The 24,201-nt window shown below is 39.8% G+C and overlaps 1 protein-coding gene across 1 annotated transcript; it reads left to right on the top strand.

Moving 5' to 3' along the window:
* The first annotated feature begins 2,101 nt into the window (after window positions 1-2,101).
* LOC146485141 (uncharacterized) lies at window positions 2,102-17,601 on the top strand. Its single transcript, XM_085104114.1, has 6 exons — window positions 2,102-2,386; window positions 9,135-9,469; window positions 11,787-11,897; window positions 12,903-13,082; window positions 15,128-15,227; window positions 15,646-17,601. The coding sequence occupies exons 1-6, from the start codon at window positions 2,286-2,288 to the stop codon at window positions 15,713-15,715; spliced, it is 897 nt and encodes a 298-aa protein (XP_084960240.1). The 5' UTR covers window positions 2,102-2,285; the 3' UTR covers window positions 15,716-17,601.
* Window positions 17,602-24,201: the final 6,600 nt, after the last annotated feature.

The following is a 24,201-nucleotide window of genomic DNA, read 5'->3' as shown; positions in this document are numbered from 1 at the left end:
GTACAAACGCGTTGTCTATTCCAAAAAAGTTTAGGCTGTAAACAGAAACAATCAAGATTGTATCAAGCAGTGATAAACTTAATTTTGTCATATTCATCGAAAGAACCGCGGTTTTGATTGGATTTTATCCTTGTCTTGTATTTTCGACCAACCTCGTTACCAGGGCTTTTTCCTTAAAATCGAGGTTGACTTTTCGACATGGATTTAAAAACTCAAAAAACTAATACCAATCAGCACTGGTGCCACGGTCTTTGCTGCTATTCCAAAGCAGTACTGTTTAATTTTTGTATAGAAGGGGCATATTTTTATAGTTACTCGCAATACCTACAAACAACAGATAGGAAGAACGCTTTCAAGAGCCATGAATTGTTTAAAGTGCTCAGTATATATAAACGCAAAGTTTTTATTTATATAAATCCTTCGTTTCTGGGTTTTGTATATGCAAAGCCCTGAACAATGGGGTTTATATTGTATAGGAACCTCATCGGTCCCGCTCTTCCCTGTTGCTTTATCAAGCCCTCCCGGACTTTGATTTAGTTAAATATTAATTAACGTTGTATGTTTAATAAAGGATGTTAATTTGATCGACGAAAGAAAATGAGTGAATCAATCGAACGATCGCTGGCACCGCTCAAAATACACCGGTATCACGGCCATTGTCAAATGACTTTCATGATTATTGCAAATCTGGACGTGAAAGAGCGGGTTATTATTATTAGACTGAGTGGTAGCAAATCAATGAAAACGCTATCCCGCCAGTGGCGACATCATTTTTATCCACACATGTGTGATATCATTTTTGACCAATCAGCTCGCAGTATTTTCGCGCGCTGTCAAGCACTTGATGTTTTCCGAAGGGTTTCCGCCGTTTAGCTGTCGTTTGGTCTTTTGGAAGTTTTTCTGAGTTGGTCTTTTTGCGAGTCGAAGTTAAATTTATTCTAAAATGGAGACAAGTTCAAGCAGATTTGCCGAGATCACAGATAAGAAACTGATCGAATTCGTAGAAGAACAAGAAAATCCGAATACAAGGAGAAAAACTGCGTATGACGTCGAGTTGTGTGAGGGTAGTTGAAAGCAGCGATGAAAGCTAGGACGGTATGTTCAGATTTACTTGTTACTGTAAGCCAAATTTCTAAGCATATTTAATATGCCATTAGTTTATACCAGGAACCTACCTGTTTATCGGTTTTCTATTTATATAGATTTTATTTGTGGCCTTTTCGCTTAGTCTTACTTTGAATTGACATAACTCGGCCTGGTTTACGATTCATACAAATAAACAACTGACTGTAAGCTTATGAACTCAATTTCAAACCTTAGTTTTTGAAATAAAGAACAGAGCATATTTTGCTGTATTGTGAGGATTTTATATAATAAAAAGAAAATTACATGGTCACTTGGAGATACGAAATTTCTCTTCTCATGTTGAAAAATATTTCACTCATTCGCTGCGCTCACTCGTGAAATATTTTGCAACACTCGAAGAGAAATTTCGTATCTCCGCGTGGCCATGTAATATCCTCTATAAATTACCCAGAATGCACTGCATTATAGGGAGTTACACTTTTGTGGCACTTTTGTATATCTCGCTCTCGGACAGTGTACAGATCGTTTAATTTTTTTTTTTTTATGAAAGCTCCTTTAGAGATTACAAACGTTGTAAGTTTTGTATCGCTGAAAAAGCTATCTTCACCGCAGAAAAAAGCAATTTTATCAACCCTACGAATTTGAGCGTTATCTTCCCCGTAGTACGTATGAGATCAAAGTTTTGAAAAGTCATTTTTTTGTTTCAATTTGATTTGAATATCAACAAATTTATTTTCAAGTGCCTTAGTTAGCTTACGATTGATATAGCAACGTTATGCCTTCTGTAACCAGAACCACTTGTAAAGTCAGGTGCCACAAGTAGAAAGGTAGAAATTATATATTGAAATAAGAAACACTGTAGGAGTTAAAAAAAAAAATCGCAAAACAAGGTCCCAGCAGTGTAAACGACGTCATTCCGTGACGTGCGACTGATTCCAGGTCCAATCCACTCTTTTTCCTGAGGTACACCAGAACGAGTCAGGCACTGTCCTCTGTACTGTCTTATTGCAAGTTAAATTGGTTATTTCTGAATTCATACGAGTCGGTCACCTGATATCATCACGAAAGCTTTTGAATCGAAAGATGTGGTACTGTTGATATTTTGAGCGGAAAAAAATCGTACGTTGGCAACGAACCCAGAGGGTATGCGACGAATACACCCAGCTTAGCTATAGGATTCAACTCCTCCATACATCATCATGAAAACTACTTTATTTATTCTTGTCTTCTTCGTTAACTTGGGCTGCGTACCTGGTACCTACATTTATGAGTCGATCAACTGGAGTCCTCATAATCCTTTGTAAGTAGACTTAAGTTCGTATCTTGTGAGGATCTAACAGATAACATTAACACATGCGTTGCTCTCAGTTCTTCACACAGCCTACGATTGTCATTGATACTAACCAGCGAGTGTAAACAGAGTCGAGTGGTAAAATATATACATAGTTAATGCAGCCTGGGCTGTTCGGAAAGCTTTCCAATTTTCGTCTCCAGCTTTTTAATAGTTTATTACATTAATCACAGGAGTTAACGTAGAACAACCATTAATATATAAGCTTATGCCTGTAGGTTTTAGATATAAATTTAACAGACATGTTTCGGCAGGAACTTCTGCCCCCGGCCCTTCAGTACAAATGTCACAGAAGATGCATATTTGAATATCAATACAGTAACCAGCAAATACTAATAAGTACTTTTCAAATAAAATGTGCGGATAACTGATAGCAAAGATAAGCTCTAACGTATGTTGAAGTTGTTGGTTAAGGGAGGGGTTTTCCCACAGGATGTGCAAAGCTTATTTTAAGTCTTGAGCAGGAAATAATTATTGTAGTGGCAGCCTGATCAAAATATGCATGAAAACATTTGATGGAACTTAGGCACAGCAATGCTCAGACTATAATTTTGAATGAAGAGTCAAGACTTATAGTTTGATATCTGCTTTTACAAAATATGCCATTTTGCAATATATTTGTATTTAACACAGTATAATTTATGTAAATATTACAATTTATTCAACTGCGACATTGGCTCACATGTCCGTTCCACAGTAATCAAAATTCCAGAACTCAGATGTCCAGCAGAGCGAACTGCTTCAAGCCCCATACAGCTGTAGTTCTGCAGTCACCAAAACAAGCAGACCATGTACTGCCCTTCTGCTACAGCTCTGCAGTCATTAGAATTTACAATGTGCAAAATGCTTTGTTTTTACCTTTTCAAGACAAGATGGGTACCTGATCACTCAGAACGTAATGTGATTTTAGTCAGGTTTTGGTTTTTGATGCTTTTTATACAAGCTTATGAACAGTGTACACTGTCAGACAGTAATTGTTATGGATGGGTATCAACTTTTTGTTGCTGAGCATACGTTTTGCGTTTCTCAGGATGGTCCGAAAATCTCTGATTTCTTGAGATATGCTTAGAAATGCATGCTAATGAAATGCATGAACAGTACGATAGACATCACAAGGTGTCCCCTATAGCTAACCTAATTCTTACTATAAAAACAGGTCAAGTAATTCTGTCAAGCATGAAGTTATATGAAAATGACGAAAAGATTAGATCTGACTGTCTTATATGAAGTAACCAAATTCAGGGTTGTAACGACAGGCGGAAAGACACAGAGTCCGCAAAACACAACTTATTTATTCCGGTTGCACAGCGACAACAAAACTTCAAGATGGCTTCCTACAAGCTCGGTCACGTGACACGCAAGGCGGGAACTAGACTTGTACTTCATGTAACCATACTCGTTACATCTCCCTTCCTAAGTCTAATAGTTTAGTTTATGCATACAGAACGTTAATGATAATAAAAAAGCAATAACATAATTATGTTCAAATCTGCCTTAGAAAGTCTCCTATATTAAAACGCCCCTGCAAAAGTACATAATAAAGCCAAATTGAAAAAAGGGGCAACAAGGCAGAGTCAGTGTCTTATTAGTGTCTTATTTCAGCACTCATAATCTTTTAACCACACTGGGGGGCGGCGGTCCCGCACTGGACGACCTTCAGTATGAGGCCCAGAAACCACTGGTGATGATGGTATCATTGCCTGTGGCGGCTCAGCAGGACTTGACTCTACCAGTTCCATTGGATCGGTCATGTCGAGGTTTGTCTCCACTGACTCCGGTAACTCCTCGGGTGTTGCTCTGAGCCATTTGCGGTTCCGACGATAATGCTTTCCGTTCACTTCAACCAAGTAGGAACGGGTCCCCTCCTCTCCAATGACGCGCCCCAGTGACCATTCCTTCCCGCGTGGCAATCGCATTCTAATGGCATCACCGTCACGCAATTTTGGCAGTTCATGTGAGTGACGATCATAGTAGTATTTCTGCTTCTGCTTTCTAATCTTGATCTTTTCGGGGACATCAGTTATCACCTGTGGAGTTAACAATTGCTTGGCTACTGGGAGACGGGTGCGTGTTCGCCTACCATATAGTAGCTGAACAGGAGAAGCATTCATACCCTCAGCTGGTGTGTTGCGCCACTCAAGTAACGCCAGCAGAGGATCACACTTATCAGCTCGGGCTTTGGTCAGCAATGACTTGCAAGTCTTAACTGCATTTTCCACACGACCATTACTTTGTGCGTGATAAGGGCTTGATGTGACGTGGTGAAAATCCCATTCCTTACTGAAGGTCTGGAAATCTTCACTGTTGAAGGGGGGCCCATTGTCACTGATGAGAGTCACAGGAATACCATGCCTGGAAAACCACGCCTTTAGAATGGTGATAACACGGTTGCTGGTGGTGCTACTCATATCTTGCACTTCAAAATAGCCAGAGTAGTAATCAACGGCTATCAAAAATGATTGCCCGTCCAGCACGAAAAGATCAACACCAACTTTCTGCCATGGCAAATTAGGCACATCATGAGGCTTTAAAGGCTCTTTACATTGTTCGGGCTGATAACGGTTACAGATTCCACACCTTGACAAGTGATCTTTGAGCTGGGCTGTGATTCCAGGCCAGTAAACAATGTCGCGGGCACGACGCAATGTTCCTTCTATTCCAATATGTGATTCATGCAGGCTCTTTACAACGCCAGAACGCTCTTTAAATGGTATCACAAGGCGATGACCCTTGTATACCAATTCATCTTCTATGGTCAGCTCATCACGGCTGTTCCAATACAGCTCAATTACATGCCTCTGACGCCGGTCATATTTGTGAGCTTCTGACAGGGTCTCTGGCCAACCCTCATGAATAACATCAGACAGGGTCTGTAATTCTTCATCCTGAGCAGTCTCCTTGCGCAGCTCTTCCAGGCGAGTGGGGGAGACACTTAGATCTTCACCATTTTTAATCTGCTCTAACTCAAAAGCGAACAGTCGTTCTCTGACAGAACGGACGTCACTGTCCTGGGTCTGACTCACTGCATGGTTCCTTTTCCAAGTAAGCGCGACTTAATGTGTCAGCCAAGAACATGGTCTCTCCTTTCTTGTATACCACTTGGATGTCATAGTTCTGTAAGCGGAGACGCATGCGTTGGAGGCGTTTTGGCGAACTGTGGATTGGCTTCTTGAATATGGTTTCCAACGGCTTGTGGTCTGACTGCACAATTACATTGCTCCTTCCAAAAATGTACTGATCAAATTTCTCACAAGCATAAACTATGGCGAGTAGCTCTTTTTCAATCTGCGCATAGTTTTGTTCCGTTTGAGTCATCACACGAGAGCTGTAAGCCACTGGGCGCTCCTCCTGTAGCAGAGCTGCACCAAGTCCACTTTGGGAAGCATCGCATTGAATGACCACTGGCTTATTCACGCCATAGTAGGCAAGTACAGGTGCAGATACAATCATTTCCTTGACATGGGCCACAGCATCAGTATGACTTTGCAGCCAACACCACTCAGCATCCTTTTCAGTGAGTTTTCTCAAGACTTCTGTTTCTTCAGATAGACGTGGGAGGAACTTTGCCAAGTAGTTCACCATGCCCAGGAACCTACGTAAGGACTGGACATCAGTCGGGTCTGGCATCCCCACAATTGCCTCAACCTTGTGTGGATCTGGTTTCAGTCCCTCACGGGTTAGAATGTGTCCGATGAAGGGAACTTCTTGCTGTCTCAGTCGGGCTTTCTTCTTGTTCAACTTCAGGTTTCTCTCACGGCAACGGTCTAGGAAGGCACGCACATTCCGGTCATGGTCTGTCTGCCACTCAGCAGGTGTGTTGCCAAATCCAACAATCACAAAATCATCTGCAATTACTTCTACTCCTTTAAGCCCCTCAATGTGCTCTCGCATTTTGCGCTGCCAAACTTCCGGTGCACTATTGATGCCGAATGGCATTCGCTTCCAACGGTAGCACCCGAACGGGGGGTTAAACGTTGTTAAACTACTAGACTCATCGTCAAGTTCCACTTGCCAGAAACCATTACTGGCATCAAAAACACGGAACAATTTTGCCCCATTCAGCCTAGTTGCAATCTCTTCAATTGTCGGCATCGGGAAGTGTTCACGCTTTATGGCAAGATTCAGATCCCTGGGATCCAAACAGATGCGTAACTTGGTTTCCCCCTCAGCTTCGGTGGATGGCTTGGTCACCACTAGCATACTGGATACCCAGTCAGTGGGATGGTCGACTTGTTCGATTATGTTAGCAGCTACCATTTCTTCGAGTTTCCGCTGAACTCGCTCAGTCATCGCAACAGGTAAACGCCTCGGAGGATGCACTACAGGTCTGATGGACTCGTCTGTTACAATTTGGTACTGTCCGTCCAACTTTCCAAGGCCTTCAAATACATCGTCATACTCTTCCAGCAGTGGCTCTGTGTCGGAAATTCAAGTGCAGATCGCCAGTCACCTTCTTGTACACATCCAAGGGCAAAAGATTGCATTCAGCCCCCGTGTCCATCAAGAAGCTTACATCGTGACCTGAAAGGGGGTTAGACTCTTTTGATACAGTGAGGGTAACCATCTCACGACCTCCGTTTCCAACACCTGTGGCACTTAAATAAAATCGCTCTTGGACAGAAGACACCTTGCTTTTTGCTGGGCACTTGACAACAAAATGATTCCTTTTTTTACAATATGCACAAATCTGGCCAAAGGCAGGGCAGCTACGTCTATCGTGGTTCCTACCACAGAATCTGCAGTCCTTGATCCAGCCACTGCTGACAGATGGGACATTTTCTGACTGCTCTTTCTCTTTCTCTTTCACAGCACTCAATCCAGACTCAGCAGACATAACTTTCATTTGGACAGCCGTACTCTCGGCGGCACGAGCGATATCTATAGCTTTCTCAAGAGTCAATTTCTTCTCTTTGAGCAAATTTTCACGTACCTTGGCAGTTTTGGTACCTGTCACCAGTCGATCCCGGAGAAGCTGATCGGGTGTGATTGACTCGAAATCACAATTTGCTGCAATTTGGCGAAGCTCCGTCAAATATTGATCAACAGTTTCAGATTCCCGCTGATCCTGCGTAAAGAAAAGAAAACGTTCGTAAATAGTGTTTTCCCTGGGAATGCAATACTCTTCGAACTTGCTTACAACCGCAGCGATTTTCTTCGCGTCGTCTGGCGAGGCCCACGTGAAAGTACGAAACACCTTGTTCGCTTCTTTTCCAATTACGGCCAAAAGTGTTGCTACTTGGCGTGCTTCTTCCTCTTTATCTAGCTTCGTAGCCAGCCTGTAATTATTCCAAGCAGAAACCCAAGTTCGCCAATTGGACGCTGTCGAACCTTCGTTTAGCTCGAGTATGTCAGGAGGAGGTATTTGGAAATTCGCCATGGTTATCAAACTTGAAGCCGGACTTTCGCTATTTTGAACACTGGTTTCAGGCATAAATTCGGTAGCTTCTGCCACAAATCATTCCTTTTCGTGACGTGTGGATCCGGGAAACTTCTGACACCATGTAACGACAGGCGGAAAGACACAGAGTCCGCAAAACACAACTTATTTATTCCGGTTGCACAGCGACAACAAAACTTCAAGATGGCTTCCTACAAGCTCGGTCACGTGACACGCAAGGCGGGAACTAGACTTGTACTTCATGTAACCATACTCGTTACAAGGGTTAGGTCCATTTCTGGACATAAGTAGGTCAATATTACTTGATGCAAGGAAAGAGGATCTTTAGTTTAACTATAGCAAGGAGTATTGAAACCCAAAATGAAAATTGGGGGAAACCACACATTTTTCAGAGATAATTAAGAGCTGCTTCCAATTATTTGGAAAAGAAAATCCATACATTGTTTTGTATTTTAAATAATTAGCTTCTAGAATTATTCTTGCTTAAGGACAGTGCCTTCTAATACAGAATGTATTTTTACACAGTTCATGACTATGCAGGAAAAGCAGATCTTAGCAATTAAGAGCTATTGGAAACCAAAGAGAAAATTGGGGGTAACCATGCATTTTTTACTGCCCATGAAAGATAATTAAGGAACAATAATTCTAAAAAGTGCTAAAATACAAAGCATTAAATGTATATAGCATTTTTTCTCAGATTGAAGTTTTATTATTGAAAAATGCAATATTATTGGTTAGTCCCCCAGTTTTCTTTTTAAATACCAAGAGCAGTTGCTAAGTTCTTCTTTTTTTCATAGAACGTATGCGCAGCCAAGCAAACCAGTTCCTCTTTTGATCATTCCCTCATTTATCATGACCTTCATGTATTAATGCCAGTAAGCATTGATATTGCAAGGAGAAATTTGACTCTGATCACTACTTGGGCTTAACAGGTTTTAATACTGTTGGGAAGAAAAACATTAAAGGGATTTAACTTTCAACAAAGAGATGTAAATTACACAACACTTTGCTACAATCCATGACAAGATAACAACACATGCTTTATATCTAAAGTCCATGAAAAGTCCAGCATAAAGCTGTCAATCATTTTTTACAATGTTTAAATGCATCACATAGTCAACAAGCAACAGTCATGTTGTGCGCAGTCAGGTGAGAAACTTAACATGAACATGCATTGGACTGTTGTTACAAACATGCATATGAACATTGTATATTTAACACTCCTGAGTGTTCATTAAAGTTAAAAACAAAATTACTATAATGTCTTTATTTATTTATTTTCAATTTGAATTTTTGTAGATTTACTGCTGATGGGAAAATGTGTAACAGTACAGGACCCAGGCATCTTAAAGTCCAACTGCAATCTACAGCCTTCTTTATCTGTCCAAACACTGTTACTGTGCTACAGAAAAGCTCAGTAGGGATTCAACCAGCGGACATGTATGAAAACCTTTGGTTGTTGTATGACAAGACAGCCTTTGACGAGTGTGATGCATTACGGGATCCAAACAGAAAACGTTTGTTAGCCTGCAATACTCCAGGGTTGTTAAACTACATTAGTGTCCAGTTTGCACTGCATACAGCAGACCCCGATGGGCTGAAGTTTAAAGGGGGACAGTCATATTATCTTATTGGTAAGTAATTACAAGAAAAAGGGTTTTTTTTAATAATAATCAACTTTATTTTACAGCAACCATTTACATGCAATTCAACATTTACTTCTTGTTACAAACAGTTTTGTTATAAAAAGTTTGATTCTGAGCTTCCTATTCAACTACATGTAGTTACAAGTTAGTATAATATTATGTTTGAAAGTTGTATCTGAGTTACAGTTGTACTTTCATGATTTGGTAGAAGGGGAAACATATGCAACGTTGATTTAAAAGAAAATAAATTATACCTGTCCACCTTATTTATTTCCTTTTAAATAAGCTTTGTAAATGAGGAGTTTAAGTGGGCCTACATGTAGGCCAAACAGGATCTTTGATTATAGAGAGGCAAGAGACTCATAGTCTCTTGAGAGAGGCTAAGTCGATCATAGCTCATTGTGATGTGTTTGGGGGGTCAAAAAATTGAGCTGACACTATGGGTAAAAGTTCAACCAAATGGGCTGATTTTTGATCAAAGGAAAGTTGTATATTACTGCTGAAAATTGAACTCAATAAACTAGATTTACGTACTAATTTAGCCTTCTCAGCAAGCATGTCAAAAAGAGGCTGAGACTGAAAAAAGTCAGAGAGACTTGTAGTGATCTGTATGTCACGTCCCTCTCGTGTTTCCCTTTCTCCCCATTCTATCTCCTAGCTGTTCAGGCTTTTCCCACCCTCACCTAATTTATATAAATCTCAAAGTCCCATCTTTTGCATATTTTGTGTTTTCCTGCAGAGGAGGTTAATCACATGTAAAATAATGCATATGCAGTGGAACCCTGCTGTTATAATATTATTATATTCAGAATGCGACACTGTTGATTTTAATCTTATCTAGCTGTTTATGAATTGAATGCATCGCTGAATAAATTTCCTTTGCGTTTTTCACAAAGGCCATTTGATTCACCTCTTTTGTGATCTTTTTGTCAAAATAAGCCGACTTCAATATCTCAAAAAAAATTTCCTTCTATATTATCTGAAAAGTAAAACGGATCAAGGTTAATCATTAAAAAATGAGTCGATATGCGAAAAATTGGTGAGGTTAATGAGCACTTTTTGTTTCAAACAAAATCATCAGTTGCGCCCTTTTTCCTCTGTACCCTACAGTCATTACACTTGCATGCAGCCAGTTTTACGTGCATTGCACACCCATTTGACATCTTTATTTAAATTGCGTATTCAGATGGTTTCTTCCACACTGAAGAATATCTCAGAAAATATTGGAGTGATGCTGCCCAAACTTGGCACCAGTAATGCACATCAAGTAAAACACAAAATGATACCTACTATGCTGTTGCCATGGCAATAATTTTGCTTTTGGGTCTAGTTCATGCTCGATTGATGTTCTCATTTTTTGTCTAATGAGCTGGTGAGGAGATGTAGGGAAATATGGGCCCTTTGTGCATTTCAAGTAGGACTGTATGTCTGCCTCTCCTTTTCTTGTGGAAAATGGAGATATTTGGTTAATAGCAGAAAGGGACTGGGGCTGAGAGTAATGCCATGGCAACATCAAGATGGGTGTCATTTTGTGTCTTAATTACCTAGCGTACATTATTGGTGCCTATAAGTTTGAATTGGATCACTCCAATATATACAGAGATATTCTTGTTTTGTGATTTATCTTCATTGTGAGATGATTTGTAACATCATTTTCTTGTAACAAATTAAAACTTGAATATCTCTGAAACGAGAGAAGATCTATTCAAAAAAGAAAATGCCATTCTTCTCTTTGAAAGGCCTGTCAAATAGGCATAAATTATTTTTCATTTAATATGCGCTTTAAGGTACATGTAAACCAGATTGAAGTCACAGGAAACCATGCATGCGACTATAGTTGTCAGAATCAGTAGCTCGTTTTGGTGAGAGTGGATTCATGCTATGCCCACCAATGTGCAGTTTAAGAAAAGATCCATACCCACATCACCCCATGGAAGGTCATTGGAAATTCCTAGGGGGAGGGGGGTCTTAGGAGTCTAAATTTTAGAAGCAAAGTATGAAGCTAAACTAGAATTTCCTGAGGGGAGGGAGGATGCAAAACAGAAAACCTTCTGTGGGGGGAGTATGGATATTTTCTGGAAATGCACAATGGGATTCATGCGGAGACCTCGGGCTCCTTTTAAATTTCAAATGAGCATCAACTATTCCAGCTATGGGAGCCACCTCCCCTCCCCCCCCCTCCCCTTCCCCCAACCCCCAAAACACATCACAAATGGAATCTACACTACATGCAAAAATGTCAGCAATATTATTGGGTTAATTTTTATTTATTATATTTATTTTTCATTTTTCATTTTCTTAACAGCCACATCTGATGGGACAGAATCAAACCTCAATAGTACTCGTGGTGGTCACTGCGATGATACAGTCAATAATATATACATGAAACTTGAAGTCTATGTTTGCCAGAGTACAGGTAAGGAAATGAGCAGCAACAAATATGCTGCATTGTATAGTGGTCAATTACATGTACACCATGAAACTTTCATACTTCAGGGCCCAGTTGTTCGAAGCCCGATTAAGCTAATCCTGGGTTAACATGAACTTTGATTTAGTTCCATTACTAGACAATAAAGATTTTTCAAAAAGCTTTTGTCCTACAGTTTTGACTTAGACTTTTCTTTCCTATTATAAGCTTAAAATTAACTTCGTAAGGCATTATAAACAAGCGAAATGGAAACCTCGGTTAACTTTTAATCGGGGATTAGCGTTAATCGGCTTTTGAACAAGCGGGCCCAGAAGTTCTTCTTTTAGAGGTTTTTCATGATTTCGTTTTTTCCATTTAGAAAGAGTCCCCATTCTAATAAATACTAAATGTTCAAAGAATAGATCATTTTATTCCGACGTCAATTTGCATCAGTAAGCATTGGGGACGCTTTAAATGGGAGAAAGTAAGTAAACATAACAAATGAAACCGGAGGTGGCATTTTTACAAATGTCGGATTTCCACACAACACTACTGACGGTAGCTGTAGATGAAATCCACATCATCAGAAAGAAGGACTTGAACCCAGCCTCACTGGAGTACAAGTCCAGCACTCTAACCACTAGCCTGTATAGCTGGTGGTTTCATTGGGATTTGGTGGCCTATGGCGAAAACGAGCCACTAGAAGAATTGGGATGAGGGAGGGAAAAACCCAAGTTGTCCCATTCTCGCTGCTCCTTGACGGGCGGCCTAGCTAACCACCAGGCCCTTCTCCCTCTGCGTCTTCCATTTTCTGGTAACTAAAGGTAATGATAAGATCCCTCCAAAACAAGACCAGATCATCAGATTAACTGCGATGATGATGGAATTAAACTTCTTTTATTATTATTATTATTATTATTATTATTATTATTATTATTATTATTATTATTATTATTATTATTATTATTATTATTATTATTTATTCATAATACCTCAATTTTGTCTCGTTTGCAGATCCCAAGTGCATGTCAGATGACGTTGGCATGCTGTCATGTCCTCCATCCAACTGTCCTGATGGAGACGACTGCGCACAACCCACATCCACATCAACAGTAATTACTGGTGGAAATGTTGGTAGCAACCGCAACACATCACAGCCAGAAAAGCAGGCTCGAACAGGGAACAATGATGAGGGTATGATTGGATAAAGCTGTACAAATATGCCAACATTTTGCTATTGGCAAATGTTTTACTAGGTTTCTTTTACAGGTCACAGGTCACAGCTACAGGTCACTGTGATAATTGTATATAAACAAGCTAAACTGGGTCTCTTAGCCGTAACTCCATACTAAAAAGCTAATTCAGGCCTACGGCACACTAACCCTCTTGGTTATAAACCAGTACAACAGTGACCTGTACTAGTGACCTGTTCGGTCGGGGCGTAGGGCAACAACCTCGTTCCCAGGGTCCTCTCTCTTCCCCCGAGGGAGGAAAAGAGAGGACACTGGAAACGAGATTGATAAGGCTAAAGAAAAGGCTGCAAACGAAGTGAGATGAAGCTTTAACAACGGCCAAACGTAAAGCAAAATGATACGAAATGTGCGTTAAAGTTAGGCCTTTTACACTTGACAGCTCATAGCTGATAAGTTCTTTTGTGATTCTGTGACTTAACTGAGTCATTAATTTTGTGATTTACTTAAAAAAGTTTCAGGGACCATCAAGTGAAAAGGTTTTTCCGGATGTCTCTTATTCAAAGAGTAAACACAGAGTCAATTAGCTACAGTGTAGTGCCAATCGATCTCCACATATGTCACTTTGAAAGACAGTTCAAACTTTTTCAGTAGATCGTAGAATGATTTAGTAGGCTTACACGCTTGCAAAAAACCTATGAGCTTTGAGCTTTCAAAGTAAAACAAACCTTTGTTTAGCGGAATTTTCTTTCCTTCTTTTTTTTTTTTATTTTTTTTTTTATTATTTCCACCTTTGACCGCGGTTAAGGTGAAGCCAGTGGGGGACTCTTTCCTCACCCTTTCCCTTCTACCTATCTCATTAGAGAGCTCCTTCGTAGGCAAACATTTTACCGGAATGAATTCATCACAAGCTGTGTTTTACAGATTACAGAATGGCCCTGCTAAAAAATAATAAATAAACGAAATAATACCAATAAAGAAAGAAACTGAAGCTCTAAAACATACCAGTGTACTCAACAGGAAAAACTATAAAATTTTTAAGCTATTGGTGAAAAAAGTTACAGTCAGTTAGAACTCCTAGTTTGTTTGTAAATGTTAATAGTGATGTAATATCATGAAAGTCACGGTCCAAATTGTTGAAATCGTTCGCAGCCCAGTAGGTAAGTTTTTGTTTACCTCAGTTTGTCTGTGAGAAGTGTAATCATTTACTCTAACTTATAAGTTGCTTTCTTTTAAAATAATGATTTTGTACGGTATAGCTAAGATTGCATCCATAGACTTGAAACAAAATAAATGTTAGAACCGTCTTTTACACTCAGTTATGCATTTGTGAAACATACTTCACAAGTGAGCACAGTCGTTAGTGGGGACACTAATAGATTTCATTCAAAAGTTAGGGTTTCATTGACTGATTCAAACTGTGTAGCAAACACCGAGCAGCACGGCAAATTATGATATTTTGTAGATCTCTTTCAATACGGTGGTCATGCCTTAGATTTTCAAGACCTGATTAAAGCACTTTTCAATGGAGTACCGAAAAAAAATTGCGTTTGCTTTGGTTTTGCTTTATTACGCTCTGTTATTCACGCCACTTCCCAACCAATGAGAAGTAAACCTAAAACCAACTGTGCATTACCCCACAGGCATTTTCCCGCGCTTGATGTTGGTTATCGGTTACATGTATTTCTTTAGAATTCTGATTGGTTCATTGGGCAGTTTGTGTCTATTGCTCTGGCCAATCACAACAGACGTACATTGCGTAAACTGCCCAATGAACCAATCAGAATTCAAAACAAATACATGTAACCGGTAACCAACATCAAGCGGTCCATCAAGCGCGGGAAAATGTGTGTGGTCTATTACTAGTGATTTTGGTTTACGGTACTCGATTTTTGAACTGCCCTAGTTATCACTCAAGACTTGTTTTCATTGTGACTGAAAAGTTTTTACATTTTATTTAGACATACATGTGCTGAGGACAGGATCGAAAGTTTACACCTGTAGGGAGTTAAAATTGAGGCCCTAATTTCTTTTTTCTTTTTCATACAGAATTAAAAATGTGGAAGTATGTTGCCATAGGTACTTCGGCCCTAACGTTCATCTTTTTGGTCATGGTTGTTGTACTTGCTTGTCTTTACCTCAAATGTGGGTAAGTTACTACTATGCTTGAGCAGGACCCACCAAACCATAACAGATGGTAGTCTATGCCTGCAATTCTCCCCCCCCCCCTCCCCCCCCCCCTTACGTCAAACCTCAACCCTCTATCTAGCAGTAGGGAATGACAATGCGATTCAAACCTCACTTTTCTGTTGTTTATCTAGCAATGCTTACTCTTGCTAACTGAATATTTCTGTGTCAACTCAAATTTCAAAGCCAATAAAGAAATAATTTTGTTGGTCATATTCATGAGATAGATGGTGTCTTCCATAACCCCCCACCTCACACAAAGTTTCTGGTTTTAATTAATCGGCACATTAGTTGCTTTTTAGCATTTTGTTGTTGTTGTTTTGTTTTGTTGTGACAACAACATGCTGACTCAGGACTTTCATGTTAATTTGTTCTGACAGGAAAAGGAGAAACGATGTGGCTTCACAACAGATATTCCTTCGAGAGGAATCTGTGCCGTCCACCCTCTGATTGTTTTGATTGCGCATTAACTATTAAGGAAAAGAACTGTTCAGATTGTTGTGGTTTGTAGGTTAGAGTAGTTTTCATTTGAAACCAAAGCTAAAGTAATTACTCTGACCAATCACAACAGACTTTAGTAGCCCAGTGAACCAATCAGAACTCGAAGCACGATTGCGTCAAACGTACCGCGCAACTGGCACCAGCGAAGTCTGTGTTTTCGTTACAAAGATATTTGGCAGATGAATACCTTTTTTCAACATGGTTATATCATGCTGAAATCCGCTCTCAGAGCAACTTACCAAAAGTTCTTGACATGTCTCGAAATATTGATTATACACCACTAATTTGTCATTCATTCTTATTTTTCTTTATTTCTCTTGAAACATCTTGGTCTCCTTTTCGGGAAAATAGGTCTTGCCAAACCTCGGATGGGGGCCCAATTTTCTAGAATAAACCGGGGGGTTAATGGCGAAGACCAGGCATCGATATTCAAATCCTAGCAGTATGATGTTTGTCATATGAACCTAGATTAGGGGCCTTATCTCCCACGAGTCTCCTGTAGTTCAGAGGTAGAGCATCCGAACTAGTAATTGGAAGGTTATAGGTTCGACTCCTGTTGGTAGAACTCCGATTTTTTTCTTTTTCCGAGTACGCCTGTGTCATTGACTGAAAAAAACTACATCTATCATATATGCTTTAAAAAAAAAAAAAGAGTAGTTGAAAAGTTACAAAATGTTACTATATAATTTGTTACAATAGAGGGAGTGGATGAAGAAATGCCTTTTTGGGTATTTTATTAGAGAATCAGTTTTATTGATTACTAATCACATAGTAATGTCCGCAGAGCCATCATACTTGGTGTCCGACGACATTCTTATTTAATGTATAAAACTTATATACGGTGTATATTTTTTAAATTGAAAGTTTTAATAGCCAATAGGCCTCGGGTTGGCACGGTGATAGGTACGTGGTATGGTAGGAATTTATCTATTTTAAATTTCACAAGAATAGTTAAAACAAGTTACTTAAAATTATAGTAATCATAGTCCTTTTATATGTACAGCGCCTAAATCATAGGTACTGGCCACTAACTGCAGAGGTCTCTGGCCTGCTATAAATATTTTATATAAATGAATTAATGACAAATATATAAATAGTGAACCGAGAGTCGAGACGTACAGTTATTATGTGAAATATGCGTATACATTGTACATTTGAAATCGAAATTTGCATATGTAATAGGACTACATGCTGTCCAATTTGGAAATAATTGGATGAGAAAAATTCCGAGGACTGCCAAATTGGACGAGGCCGTAGGCCGAGTCCGATTTGGCAGTCCGAGGAATTTTTTGAATCCAATTATTTCCAAATTGGACAAGCATGTAGTCGTATTACCTATTAATTATATTGTGTATTATTTAAGGGTGAAAAATGATGCTGTTTTTGTCAAGAATATATTATTTCAAATATCCAAATTAATAGTTAATTTGGATCGGTATCCAAATTAACAAATAATACAATGGTTGCTTGAATGGGATTTCTGACTAGCAATATAATAGACCATTTCCGAGTTGCTTTGAACCTCATTATGAAAGCGAGGCTAAGTGCAAAGTTTTTGTTATGAAAATTAGTTTCATTCAAATGCAAACAAAACTAATTTTCATATGAAAAGTTTTGCACTTAGCCTCGCTTTCATAGTGAGGTTCACAGCAACTCGGAAATGGTCTATTTAGCTAATTTGAACAGTTTTGACACTTTAGATAACAATTTCCTAAATTGCGGTAAAACTTGATAGTTAAGTGGTAATTGCCTGCAATAAAGAGGTAGATTGAGGAACTTTGTTTTGTCCTTTGTATTTTTATAGATTGTTGTTATAAGAAATCTATTGATGTAATGTTTAAAACACAAGCAACAGCGTTTTATCGGGATTTAAAACCACGAGGCGCAGCCGAGTGATCTTAGACCCGATAAAACACGTGCTGCGAGTTTTTGAACGGCCTCAAAAACATTCCTGGAAAAGCCTGTGTCAAGTGAGTTGATAACAATGATGCTTTTGTGAACATTGGAGTTAGCATACAAGAAAAACATTAAACACCGCATACTAATAAGGAGGAGGTTTATCGGGTTTCAAAACCACTGCACGTGATGTTTATCGACCACTTGATAGGTCAATGGGCTTATGAATTATTAATGTATTTTGAAGGTTTGTGCTTGACATCATGGCGGCCATGTTGGTGAACAGGAACAAGATTTTTCTTCTGTGGGAGTTAACTTCCATTTTTATGCAAACTACGTGAAGAAATTTCTTTTGTTTTGTAGACCAACATGGCAGCAACACAAACCCCCTATTACCTATATTCAATCTTTCAACCCCACCTCATAAATACAGGATTCTTACAAAGTCTGGAATTCATGAAACTAGTTTTACACACCTGGAAAAGGTATGGAAAATAAAGGTAGAGTCTTTTTTCCTTCCATTTTTATCGGGATGACGCCCAAGCCTCAGACCAACCTCACGAGGCTGTACAATGCTTATGTTAGGGCCTCTTCATATGAGCCCGGTAAGCGGGACGAGGTTAGGGTTAGGGTTACCGAGATGAAAAATGTCCAAATGACTCCCAAAATACCCGTGGAACCGTGTTCACACTTGTTGGCGACTTTACAAGCCATGCGCAGTTGAAAATATTTCGTCCCGGACAGTCCCGGTATCCGGGCTGGAGTGTTCATATGGGAAAAATTTCCAGCTCGGTTACCGAGATCTCGGTAACCGGACCAGCCCGCCTTCTCATATGAACACATCGAAATTTCTGTAGAGAAAAGAGTGGCGAGGCGAGATCTCGGAAACCGAGCCAGCCCGGTCTACCGCGCTCATATGAAGAGGCCCTTAAGAAGGATGTTTACGTCTGAGGTTAAGGGGGAGGGGTAAGTTTATATGCGGAATTTTTTCGGCATTCTCCTGCAAATTTCATTAAGATTTTTGCCATACCGACCTTGTTCAGTTCTACCAATACAACTCAAGTCAAAATCATCCGCGTATCTCGGATACATTTGCAGTGAGATCATTGCGTCCCACCTCGGAACGCTATCGACAATCACGTGATTACAGAAATGTTCAAACAACAACGTTATGAATATGTTGCTAAAAGTGCGTACAAATTCCGGTTTTAGGGAAATCGAGCGGAATTTCCTTGAGCAACTTATAGGGTGGACTATAGAATTCACATGAATGAATGAATAAAGTAATTAGTTTTACGACTGATAAAAGGTCCAAAAGCGAACAACAAGCTGAAAACTCCAGCAACAATAAAATCTCTTTTAATCTTTGGATGCCATAAAACTAGTCCAAACAAAAACTCTGGGCTTATTCATTGAAAGGCACGACAACCATGCCGAAGTTGCCTTTCGTCACGATCAAAACGCGCATTTTGGCACGATTTTTCCGCTGGAGCGCTGTAACGACGGTCGACTTTTAACGGCGGAACTCGCCGGCTTTGTACTAATCTCGTTCCCAGATCTCCTACGGTCAGGTTTAAGTTTCAAGTTTTGTTGTCCTCTCGACCGAAGAACGTTCCGAAGAGCACCCTCGAAAGCGAAAACCTCACCAGGAATGATCACAGTTACGAGCAGCACGGTGGACAAAGGATGATGGGCAGGCCCGTATTCCGGGCCTCAAATCGAACTTTACCAGATCTCCCCTCCGCCTGACCGTAGGAGATCTGGGAACGAGATTATCCCGAACCGACTACTGAGATCGGGGTACGAGATTAGCTTTGTACCGGACGTCGACAGGTTTCGTGCCACACAAAGCGTTCTGTTTTCGTGACACCATGCATCGAAAGTCCTTTACGGATGTATTCCTGTACGAAACCTGTTCGCGAGCACTTAGCTTGGGAATCGATTATTGTTCTTTTCTGTTGATGGATATTATACCGGTTCGGGCATTTTAGGAGAGGTGGAGGATTGTTATTAGAGCTAATTTTGGATTAAAAATTTTGTTGAGTTTGACCATAGAAGGAACTTGAAACTGAATAAACTCTAAAACAGATGTATTTGTCAATTATTTCAAATTCTCGACAAATGTTCGGAATTGTTCTGCAGAGTTTTAATTCGTCAATTATTCTTTTTTCTGGTTTTGTGAAATTATCCCTAAATTACGTCACGATAACGTGATAATCACGTCATAAGAAAAATATTTTGTGCGCAATTACTAAGTCATTACTAGTGACGTCATATTCATGGTCACTTTAAACCATATTTCGACACTGAATTCGGTTTCTTCCAATTTGCGAAATGTAGAATCCGATCGGAAGTCGAAATTCCAACGTGACATGCCGTAACTACGACAACAACACGTCTTAACCCGAACGCCAAGCGTGAAATCGTGTCTTTTCTGGAGTTCTCCAGGGTACGCTTTAGGAATCAGAACTTTACAAATATAAACCGAAGGCTCTGGTAGAACGTGCTACTGGGCTTCTTACTGATACGACTTGAAGTTAATGAACGTTTTTGATCAGTTATTCATATTGGAAACATAGAAGCGGTACCCAACGAAAACATTTAAGCAAAATACTTAAAATTGTGTCTCCTGTGCTCCAAATATGACCTTGCTGAAAAAAGCGAATTTGTGTGAGCTATAAACACAATTTGATCTTTTCGGATTTTTTAGCTGAAAATTTAGATTGCCAAATTAATAATTAAAGTAAGGAAACGGAATTTTACGAACTAGTGTTGTTGGCTTTACGGGCGTGTGCGAAAATGCTACCTGATTTTAATGACGTATTTAAATTTGCCCGTCCCAAAACAAAACGAATTGGCTTTCAAGTGTTACGAAATTTTTGCCGAAAAGAACTTTTTAAGATCAGAATTTTTTTATGTGAACAATGCATTCCGAACACCTCAATATTTTACGAGCATAATTCATTCAACCGAAATGAATCGAACTGTTGTGTTCCCCTAACCAACATCAATTTACTGAATTATACCAGCGTTGATCCTCTTGTCTGCAAAAAGTTAAGCTACTTTATTTGTGAGATTTTTAAATTGAGAAACGAATTAGTGGATCGAGTGTAGGAGTGTAATTCGTGTGGTCGGAATTTTTTTATCTTGCCCTCTGTACTTCGAATTCCGCTGTGGGTGACTCCTTTGCAATTTGCATTTGGGAATGCAAATAACGGGTTGTTGTTCAGCGTTGTTGTCATCCGGTTTTTAAGAGCTTCTTGTTGACTTCCGTTGATTGAGTACTTCTTGTACCATTTCAATTGTGGTTTGGCACTGAAAAATCCCAAATGACCACCCACCATCACTTGAAGTGTTCCGGTGTAGGCTATGGGAGTTGAAAATCGAAAGAACTGGGTGAATACGCAGGAAAAACGTAACTACTTCAGATAGCCTTGGCAGGTGAAAATAATAACTTGAAAGCACACCTGTAAAACCATATCGAGTTGCGGGTCGTTGCCAGCAGGGGCCCGTTTCTCGAACTTATCGGGCCCGATAAGTATATTTTGAAATGTTTTTTTGTTTCGCCAATTACACAGTGATTACAGACATGGCACTTGGCCAATGTTTTTATAGAATTATAAGATTTTAAAATTTAGTTTTCAAAGCTAACAACAATTGACTTCTGTTATGAAACAGTTATTACCAAGGACACTTATCGGGCCCGGTAAGTTACCGGGACTTTCGAGAAACGGGCCCCTCAGTTCCTTTTATGAGTTTCTTTCAAAATTCCGACAAGCACAGTAATCCATCATCGCTGAAAATACTTACTACGTGACAACTGTGGGGCAAAGAGTCCGCGGAATACCAACCACAACTAGCATTGAGGAGGAAAACAGTCGAGATGCCTTGGTAGAGATATGTCGTTTTTTTTTTTTTTTTTTTCAGAATATTGTAGTTCCGTACCTTACATAGCGAACACTTGTGTTGTCTTTGCATTATGTTTGTGCATCGTTGTAGCTCCGTTGTTTTGAAGTTCTCAAATGATGGCCAATATTCACATCTGACAACTGAAACTTTTCCTCGGGAAATCAGATTATACTCACTGAAACAAGTCCAATACAGTGAATCTTCAGTAAACTTGGCCGAGTACTATTCAGATTGTTTTTTGTTTTGATCTCACTTTATAGCTCAACACACTTCACCTTACATTACCAGTTGAACCTGACGTTTAATGATAAGCGGCAGCCGATATTGAAGCGGCCACTGATTGCTCTGAACTTTGGCATAATATATTACCAGAAACGTTTATTCATATGGTGGTTGACCAAGCCTTACGGCTGTCTGCAAATACACATAATGGCGCTGTGATCCAAATTGAGTGAAATGACAGTTTAGACCATTGATTGCTTGCTACCTTGTCTAAAAATCCGGCAGCCTTCAAAGAGAGAAGTCCCCAGGCTGCCAGAATGAATGTCCATGACGACAACGACGACGACGATGATGACGATGATGATGACCATGATGATTACTGTTGTTGTTTTTGTTGTTCTTATTATTTTTTGGCCAGTGACATTCCAAATGCGAGTGGTTTTGTTCATGATATTTACTGGTGAAGAAGCTTTTCTAACATTTGATCTTGAGGTCTATTATGGAGTCTCTACCACTGACAAATTCACAAACTTTACTTCTTTCTCTGTCTCGATCCAGCGCCTCTTTCTACGATTAATCAGGCATAATGTCATTTTATACTTCCATGAAATCTCAGTTTTTGTGTTTTGAACTTTTGTTCTGCGCACCGGCGGGGATAGTTGCTAAAAGCCTACAAAGCAAACGTTTCCGTTTTTGACCGCGCGGTTTCGTGCGTTCAAACAGCGAAAAAGCGCGCAAACGCTTTGCTACGACAGGCTAAAAGTTGATAAAGAAACTGTGATACTGCTCCCTCCCCCCCCCCCCTCCCCAGGGGCATTAGTCCCTTTTAGGGAATACCCCAGGTGATGCTGCGTTGGTCAGGACTGAGTGAAAGCGAATTCATGTCTGGCTTCAATGAGGTCAGTCGAAAGTCAGACTATCTGTCGATCCTGCTTCAGTTCAGACGGATAGTGATTTCCTCTTGGCCTGGGTTTACAGGTCGGCTAAAAGCCAAAAAAAAAAAAAAAAAAAGAAAAACTGACGTGCATACCGACTACACGGATGTGGGAAACCCCAACATTATCACGGATATTTGCATGTGAAAAAAGTTTTTTTGAGACTAATGGAGCATTCATTTATCTCCATTTGAAGGACATGTTTATTTTTTTCCACGGAGAGCGCTGACGAAACCGGCTTTTACCGAGAAATATGGGCTGATTCTAAAATAGGCCTATTGTAACCCCACTGCTGAAACGTTCTAGATATCTAATGTCATTTTTCTGCCCAGCCATTCCTTTATGCAATCCAGCAATCGTTTCCTCTTCCTTGTGTACGAGGAAGCGTCTCTTAGCAGTACGTGATAAGCCGACGGAGGCAGACAATTTCCCTAATGGCTAACAGATGCGATAGAAGATGTCATTTACGTACAAAACAATTTTCAAATTCATTCAAATCCTATTAGCTGCGCTTCAGCTTACGGCTGATTGCTTACGTCAGACGTAAAATGTATGTTGATGTTTTCGCAATGTCGGCCCTAATTAACATTCTCGTGTTGATCTAGATGGCAAACGCATCAATTACTTGCCGTTTAAGGTATTTTCAAGACTATTCGTTTCTGTACACTAGGAATTCTGCAAGACCTTAAAACTCGGTTGGTTTACTACGTTTTTTCCTAGAAAATATTCAGTCTGGTCGCGGACACTCCTAAAATTGCTAGACCCTTTGTCATTTTGTAAACATGCCATCTTTAATCTCTAAAAAGCCTGACTATAGTTAAGGTTAAATTCACTTGAACTCGACAAATTCCTCAGTAGTTTATTATTCTGGATGCGTTTTCATGGTCAAAATTTCGTGAAAGCTGGAAAAACATGTTCTAATATAGTTCATGTATGTTCGGCGTTGAACGTGCTTAGACTGAGAGATTTAAGTACGGAAGTCGCCCCATTTCTTTTGTGCGTGTAGCTTTCAAAACGCAGCAAAATCGGTTTTCTTTTTTCTTGGAAAACTCAAAAGCACGAGAAATCAATTACGCTAGCGTAGATCTGATCGTAAAGTCCATCGTGGCTCCCTATTCCAAAATCTCGATATCCAAAACAAAAGTAAAAACAAAACAAATAATAAAATGAATTGATTTAGTGCGGCTTTCCCGTTATCAACCACTACAGGAAGTGACGAGGCCGCTCAAGAAGTAAAGGCACTCTGCGGTACGCACTTCACCCTGACAATTCATGCCCTCGATCATCACATCGTTGTGTCGATGTTTATTAAAATGACTGTACTGCAGCTGTAGAAAGACTAAAATATTAAAAGACATCACCAGACATGACATCCCTCAAAATGTAAATATTCCCAAGGAGATGGAGTACACGGGAACGAGGTTATCCAAAAACGAGGCTCGGCCCGTAAGCTGGGGTTATTTCCGGGGACCA

Source organism: Pavona decussata, unplaced genomic scaffold (assembly GCF_977016875.1).
Source record: "Pavona decussata unplaced genomic scaffold, jaPavDecu1.1 SCAFFOLD_28, whole genome shotgun sequence".
Lineage (NCBI taxonomy): Eukaryota > Metazoa > Cnidaria > Anthozoa > Scleractinia > Agariciidae > Pavona > Pavona decussata.
Note: the sequence above shows the minus strand (reverse complement) of the source record. Positions and strands in the feature narration are given on the sequence as shown.